Source organism: Populus alba, chromosome 17 (genome assembly GCF_005239225.2).
Source record: "Populus alba chromosome 17, ASM523922v2, whole genome shotgun sequence".
Lineage (NCBI taxonomy): Eukaryota > Viridiplantae > Streptophyta > Magnoliopsida > Malpighiales > Salicaceae > Populus > Populus alba.
The window spans coordinates 15,099,473-15,108,031 of record NC_133300.1 but is presented as its reverse complement, the minus strand read 5'-3'; the positions used below and the strand labels follow the sequence as shown (position 1 = coordinate 15,108,031).

The 8,559-nt window shown below is 34.4% G+C and overlaps 1 protein-coding gene and 1 pseudogene across 1 annotated transcript; both read right to left on the bottom strand.

Moving 5' to 3' along the window:
* Positions 1 to 1,381: 1,381 nt before the first annotated feature.
* Positions 1,382 to 3,259, bottom strand: LOC140954229 (disease resistance protein RPV1-like). The gene is made up of 3 exons (XM_073405831.1): positions 3,136 to 3,259; positions 2,750 to 3,025; positions 1,382 to 2,647 (listed from the first exon to the last, which is right to left on the bottom strand). Exons 1-3 carry the CDS (start codon positions 3,256 to 3,258, stop codon positions 2,093 to 2,095), a joined length of 954 nt encoding a protein of 317 aa, XP_073261932.1. The 5' UTR covers position 3,259; the 3' UTR covers positions 1,382 to 2,092.
* LOC118042756 (TMV resistance protein N-like) lies at positions 3,135 to 8,357 on the bottom strand (annotated as a pseudogene).
* Positions 8,358 to 8,559: the final 202 nt, after the last annotated feature.

Below are 8,559 nucleotides of genomic sequence, written 5' to 3'. Positions count from 1 at the left end.
AAGGGCTTGCTCGGATGGAAAACAATGTATACGGAGCATACATCCTAAAGGCTGGTTCTAATCTTTTTAAGTGAGACAAAAGGTAGGTTTACTATTTGGTCTCTAAAAAAAGGGACTCTCGTTGTCCCAGTGATCGCCCTCGTGGAGGCAATATGGGGGCTTGTAGGCAATGAGATGGTACGTGTACCAACCATTACCAGTCTAAGCACTCAACGAAGAGTTGGGGTTTACACAAACTTAAACCTTGACTAAAAGTCGTAAGGTAAGCTGCTAGTCCCCCTCCTAACCTGAAGATTGTGTGTGCTTTTTAAAAAAAGTAACTATGTGATGCATGAGATAAATATGTACAGAAATTAAGACGCGCAACTAAATATGAACAAATATATAGAAAATGCATATTTAAAAATAAACACGCAAACCACAACAATAAAACACAATCATCAGACAAAAACAAAGCTTAGTCCACAAAGTCCCCAGTGGAGTCGCCATTCTGTCGCACGTGTGCGGCGGCGCGGCGATCGTCCACCCTCAAGAAAAAAACGGAAAATATTTATTCTTGGCAAATAGGGAGAGACAAGGAAATTCTTGTCTCTACAGGTGAAAATATGGACAGGGAGTCGCCACCTAGTATTCTGGTTACTAGGAACCTTAACTGGTCTTTAGAGATCAGGTACGGAGACTGGTTGCGTAAAGGGAAGGTATTAGCACCCCAACTACGCCCTACCTAAGGTAAGCTGCATTGTTTTAATGTCTGATAAAATCTAAGGTCGTGTTGTGGTTTTTTATTGTTCGGAATACGCATTACATGTAATGTCATACTCCAGGTTCTATTGTCTAAAAAAAAAAAGAATTAAATATCCGGAATATGCATTACGTGTAAAGTCATACCCCGGATACTAAGAGCCAAACAAAAATTTTTGTTGTTTTTGAAATATTGGCCAATATTCTCTTGACTTTAATAAACTGGTTATTAAAGCCAAAATGCATGCTAAAACATTTTTTTTGTGTATGAAAAAAATACAATATGAATTTTTAGCGTTGAGACACTTGGCCGTATGCACAAAAACATTTTTTTCTTTTTTTTCAATTTTTTTGTATTTTTGGAAGTTTTTTGACGAAAACCGGGTATTTTAATATCAGATTTTTGTATTTTTAACAACATAAAATACCACCCAATATTAATCAAAATGACATAAAAACTACGCGGAAAAATTATAAAAATGCTGAAACAAATATTTTTGATTTTTTTTCTTTGAAATGGGCCGGGTCAGGCCCAAATACATGGGCTGGCCGAACCTGGCCCAAATGCATGGGTTGGTCACTGTGCACATAGTAACCGGGGGTACTGTACACACAGTGACCAAAGAAATTAATTAGCAAATGCACAGTAATGTGAATTAATTAGCCAGTTACTGTGCATAGCACAGTAACTAGCTAATTAATTTTTGCAGAACGTTTAACTGAAGCAAAAAAACGACGGGAAAGGTAGGACGTTACCTGGAGCTGTGTTGATGCTGGCAGCAGCTGATGCAGCAGGGGTGGCGGCGGCGGCGCTGGCGGTTCGCGGTGGCCGGCGGTTTTCCTTCTCTCTCTCTCCTCTGTTTTTTCCCGTTTTCTTCTCTGCTTCTTCCCTTCTTCTTCTCTGCCTTCTCTCCTCTCTTCTCACTTTATTCTCCCTTCTGTTACCTCTTCTGTTCCCTCTCTCTCCGTCCTCCTTCCTCTTCTCTTCCTCCCCCCTCCGTTTCTCCCTTCTCCCCTCTATTTATAGAGCCCGCGAGCATGTTTTTTTCCATTGTGGAGCCAAGGAACAGGTCATGCGGCGGCTGGTCGGGCGCGGCTGTCCAGGCGTGCCTCCCTTAGTTTCGGCGGTGCGGTAGGTGGTCGGCCAATGTCTTCGGTCAGTGGGCTAGAGGGACCGGCGGTCGGTGGGCTTGAGGGACCGGCATCATTAAATATGCGTTCTTTTTCCTTCTTTGCTGCTGTATGTTTGGCGAGGAAGAAAGGGGAACAGTGCCGTTCAAAACGACACTGTTTAGCCTTTCAAATTTTTTTTTTTTTTTTTATTATTTTTTTATGGGGACCCAAAAATGGGTTACAACAGTAGTCTTATTGAAGTTCCACTTATATCAAACTCCTCCAAACTTTCAACTTCCCCTAAATTCTCTGGTATATATTTAAATTCGGAGCAGCCAGAGAGATCGAGTTTTTTAAGGGATTTCAAACAAGGTATGCTACTCGGAATGCTTTCAAGGTTCTTGCAGTTGTTCATGCTCAATACTTCTAAGCCAACCAAACGATGAATTGATGAAGATAGTTTTGTAATACCAGTCTCATCCAAATGAAGCACCAACAATTTGTTCATGTTTCCTACTATATCTGGAAACTTCTCAAGTTTTGAGCAGCCATTAAGAGTGAAAATTTTTAGTGATTCCATTTCAAGATTGCTTGAGAGAATCCTAATACTTTCGCAATTCACAAGATTCACATATTGAAGATTCTTGTAACTTCCAAGTGATGGATGGACCTCCGACAAACTTGTACAACCTTCAAGAATCAGACTCTCAAGATTTGGAATTCCAGTAAGATCTGGAGTCTTGGACAGGTATAAGGAGTTGCTGAGATTGATGATTTTCAACTTAACTGCACTCTGCAATTAGGCAAGGGAGAAGAAATATGGATGCTACTATCATACATATATAGGGAAACAATAAAAAGAAATGCCAAGGCCCTTAAAATTAGTTGATCTCACCTTATACCCACACCATAATTGCTCAATGCTACTGTTAGCCATATGAAGTTCAACAAGCTCATCCACCTGTAAACCAGCTGGCAATGATTTTGAAGGGTAAGAATGCCATTCAAGAAATTGTAACTTATGGGAAAGATCTTCAGGTCCTTGAGAGAGCTGCACGTTGTCGATTTTGAGTAATCTTAGTCTGCTCATCTTAGAGAAGGCTTTCATGTTCCATTGTGCATCTTTTATTCCAGGCAAGTCCAAGAAAATGGCTTCTATTTTTTCTTTTCCCTATCAACCAAAAATGAATACAAGTAAAAAACAAATACAAGGTAGAGATGGAGTGTAAATTAAAATAAACTTTATAATTTTATGGATAATGTTCTCTATCAGCTACTCACTGTGTTGTCAATCAGTGCAAGGCAGACATCCTCGTATGTCCACAATCTACTACGCCTTCCAGTCTCTTTAGGGGATTCACAACGAACAATTTCCTTACCCATTATCTGTAATAAATTATGCATCCAGACTTGATCCCGAGAGACACTTATGAGAGAGATCTCTCAATAAGAACTGGTATTCCAATACTTGCATGGAATCCATGGCTTTCAAGTATCCTTGTTATTCGATCAATTTTAAACCCCATCAGGAAACATGCAATGTCTAAAAAAATTTTCTTATCTGATTCATGGAGACCATCAAAACTAATGCGAAGCACATCAATAATTTTGCCGTCAGGAATCTCATTCATTCTATTAATTGCACCTCTCCATGCAGGGATACTTCTTGCATACAAAAACGAACCTATAAACTTCAATAGCTAGTGGAAGGCCATTAGCATAAACCACAACTTGCTTTGATAGTTCCACGAAATCTTCAGCAGGTTGGTCATTTTTGAAAGCTTTCTGGCTAAATAACATAAGAGCAATCATCATCATTCAATTTTTCAGCCTCATAAATTTTAGTATCATCATTTCCAGTTAACACATTGTATCTCTGCTTGTTATGATAATTCTACTCCCTGGACCAAAACCATCCAGGCTCCGCAGCCAAGAATTCTAGTTGTTTTTTGTCATCTACATCATCAAGGATAAGAAGAATCTTTTTAATTCGTAACCTCCGCTTTTATCATCTCAATCCCTCTATAAGAATCCCATACCGAAGCACGTTCCATTAAGATTTCAGAAAGAAGTTGTTCCTGTAAACGGCGTGGTCCATCTTTCTCAGCAAAAACTTCTCTGACATTTGCTAAGAAGCAGCTGCCTTCAAATTGCAGACGAATCCTATCATATAGTACCCTTGCAACAGTCGTCTTACCTATGCCACCCATTCCGCAAATCCCTATGAAGATTGTTTTGCCCACTTCTTCACCTATATAGCCATTTAATACCTCTACACGAGAATCTATTCCAACTAATTTTTTTGCTAATTGTTGGCAGAGTGACGCTTAGTTTGTACAATATGTATTCAAACAATTATTTTAATTAATTCCGATTCATTCCTGCATAGGAGGGTGCAAAACATTAATCATGCAGTGTGCAAAAATCAAATCAGATAATGCTAATGGAAAAATAAACATTAGCATATTGTAGCTCAAAAATGTATGGCTGTTAGCCGGAAATTAATACACCAACCTTTGAGAAAGATAGGGCCCTGATAATAGATAGCTTCAAGAACATAGAGGAAAAGGAAAGAATAAACTGAACAAGGAACTAGGATTGCATTGATGCTAAGAATCATGCGTACAATAGATATATTATTCCCTATAGAATCACACAGATACTACAGAAGCATGCATACAAGAACAAAAGCTAGGAAATAAAAATATTTCATTAAGTTTGGTTTTAACAGACCAAAAGGCAAAAGGAGTTCTATCATTTTTTTGTCGATCACTAAGTTATTTTTATAATTATTTTTAACAAAAAATTCAATTATCTTGCATAATTAACTTAAAAAAAAACAACTTTAAATTTATTAATTTTTGACTTTTTTCCCATATTAACATAGCCCATAGAAAATGTCCCATACTAACATAGTTTAAGTGGTTGTGCAAATCCAATCCACGCATCTTGAGATGCACTGATATCACATATGCTTCTCACAACTACAATTTTCACAACCCATTTCTTCGTCTTTCTTCTCTATTGATGAAACCGTGCTATAGTATTTTGAGAAATAATTTTTTTCATGGGAAAAAACTTCATGTAGCTTATATGTCATAACTTAAAAACTGAACCATAGATGATAACCTATTAAAAATACTAATGATAAGTTGCCACTTGTTGAAAACTTCACTTTAATGTGTAGTTCTTTAACTAGATTTTTTGCCCCCAGGGTGGAATTTTTTTTTTTCTAACCTTTAAAAAAATATAATAATATTTGACAGTAAAAAATTCAATACATGCTAGAAAAACATTTGAAAAATATTAAGATTATAATATATTGGATGATATATTTATTTAAAAATATAATTATGATGACAACACATTAGATCGACCTGGAGTAATAATGGTTAACTTGTGAAACTCGCGATCTAAAACACAAATCCTTGAAAACTCTATGGAACCCATATCAAAATAAAATAGCGACCGATTTCAATCAACCAAATATTAAAAGCTAAACATAAAAAAAATTATTCAATTAAAAAAAGGATTTTTTAAAAAATAGTAGATAGACTTAACAAAGAATGAGAAATAAAAAGACTTAAGATAACCCCAATTATTTTTAACCTTATTTAAAAATCTTATAGAAAGCAAATAAAAAAATATATAGAGCTTAGTCTTTAATTAAATAATATTGAATGATGAAACTTGAAAAAAAAAACATGAGCTTAAAAAAATAAAAAAAACCTAGACAAATATCCTAAACCTAGGTTAGTGTCCCAAATTCTCAATCCGTTAAATCTTAAATCCAGACTTAACCAAAAAGCTTAATCCAATGTTAAAATATGAAATCAGAAATAATATATAATATATATATATATATATATATCACTTTTTTAAAAAACTCGAAGGTAAAAAAACATAACAATAAAAAATGAAGGATGAAATTGCCAATAAAATAAAATAAAAATAATCTCACATAAAATAAATAATAATAAAAAGAATGATAATTAAATCTAATAGATTAAAAAATTAAAAAGTATAAAATTAACAATAAGTTAACAATATATTTTTATTTCAAAAAAATATCAATTGAAAGAAAATAGACCAAATATATATAAGATTGTAGGGTTACTATACAAGTTTAGAAGGTTGGGTGCGTAATTCAAGGCAAGGTTGTCAATTCCGTTTCGGTAGGTGTTTCGTTTTTTCAATTGGAACGAAATGTTTCAGTTTCGGATTGTTTCGGCGTGCCGTTTTCGGGGTTGTACTGTTTATATATATATATATATATATATATATATATATTATATATATATATATATATATATTCCACAAAACATAATTCAAATTCAAGATAAATTAATTATAAATTATGCAATACAAACATAATGCTAAAACAAATATAATTTTAAAATTTAAAATATTTTAAATAGTAAAGATTAAATAGATCTTTAACTTAAAATAATATAAACCATATATTAATTTTTTAAAATAATATTTTTTGGCCGAAACGGAACAACCGGAATGAAACCGGAACGTTTCGGCGGGAATTTGGCTGGAATTTCCGGAACGGGCCGAGATTTAAAATGAGATGAAATTTGTTCCGTTTTGTTTCGTTTTTTGAATTGGTATGAAATGTTTCGGCCATTCCGGGCGGAACGGAACGAAATTGACAACCTTGATTCAAGGATAAAGACAAAAAAAAAGTCATTTGATGTCAAACCAGAAAGAATTACTCCACACATGCCACTTGAGGTAGCTCATGCCATGGTGAATCAGAAAATATCAATGAAGGCATTTTTTGGGTGTCATAAGCCATTCCTCGTGCTGTTTAAATAAGACAAAACAATTTATTCGCTTGTGTGTTCTACAAACAAGCCAACCACTTTTTTTTTATCACAAAAAAAAAAAAAGCATGAATAAGCCATTGAAGACAAGGTAAGTATTTTTAATTTTAAAGGAAATAAAGTTATTTTATTGCACCCTGAGAAGTGAAAAATCTTTAAAAAGCCCATATAGCTAATTTATTTATTTTTACTTTTAAGAGTAACTAAGTAATTATACCGTAAAAAAAAATACCTAACTACCCCTATTAATTCTATAATGATTATTGGCCCTTATAAGACGACCCTAATATCCCTAAGTAGTTTATTTTTCTTAGAATGAAAAATTAGTAAATTCATTGTTACAATCCATTAGTATATCAAAGACATTTCTCAAGGATTTTAAATTTTTGTTAATACAATCGATAAAGTTATCCTCTATTATTCTATAATACAATCAGGAAAAAATATTCTGATGATAGTCAAAATGTCTTTGTAATATTGACTTTTTCTAAAGATGCCTCAATAAATTCAATTTAGATAATTGAAATTTTATTATTCGATCTAAGTAATAGAAATTAGCAAAAAGTTCAAGAAATTTTTTTAATTTGTTTTCGATTTTTTATTTTATAAAAATTGTGACAATTGAGTGCGCTCTTTTATTTTAAAAGTCAAAATTAAAGAAAAAATAGGTTTAGCATAGACAACGTTTAAATTTGAAAAAACATTTAAAAAAAGAAGAAGCTATGATCATCATTGAAACAATCCAGGGAGGATTTGAGAATAAGAATAAGTAGATAGATGATTTACCTATTACGTACGTCCCAGCCAGATAGATTGGTCACCGTAGAAAGACAATCTTTCCAGATCTGGACCTTCTCCAAATTTTCCTTGAAATTTTGTTCATGCTCACCGAAGGCTTTCTCATATGTCTCTGAGGGATCCACATCATAAAAAACTGGCAGAACAGTGTGTCCCATCTCTTTCATGCACTGAACAATCTTGACAAGTTCATCCAAGCACCATGGTGAAGATGCGTAATCTCTTGAAAATATAATGACAGAAAACCTTGATTCTTCGATGGCCTTCCACAGAGCAGGTTCGATGCTCTTTCCTCTCTCGAGCTCCCTATCATCCATGTACACATCGATGCCTCTCTGAGCCAGATTAGAAAATAGATGACTAGTAAAGTTGTCCCGCGTGTCCTTGCCTCTAAAACTAAGGAACACATCATACATATATAATGGAGGAGGAGAAGATGAAGATGAGGTTATTCCTTGCACGCTGCTGGAAGCCATGAAAATCCTTTCTAGCCTCAACTAGCTCGCTTGGGTCCGGAATTGCTTTCCACGCTATTTTGTATAAGGCCTGCTCCTGTGGTCAAACATGAAACATGTACAATTCTACTTAGAAATTCGGCAATTAAATCTACCAAATAGCAATTTCAAGCTGAAACATGTACAATTCTACTTAGAAATCAGAAAACCCAAATTTCTACGAGTATTTCACGAATCTAGACGAAACAAACCGTGTGGTAAGTGTTGGCTAAAGAGGCACAAGATCCAGCCAAGCCCAATATTTTTTCTTCTTCTGGTATCTAGTAACCAACTTCCAAAGCCCTTTTCTTTCTTTTTATTCCAATGACTTCGAATTTTTTTCCGGTTTCTTGAGGTCAAGAACTCGTACTGGTAAGTTTCCAATGATTTTCTTACGGATTTTTTCTTACACTGTAAAGAAGATGGAGTTTCGATGGAGAAAAAAACAAAAAGAGAAATGAAAGGGATATCAAACGCGCATTGGCCACACCCATCACAATTGAGTGATTCATATTTTTTAATGAATTATCAAGTCCATATTATTTAACAAAATTTGTCTCTTTTCCAGCACATAAAGCTTT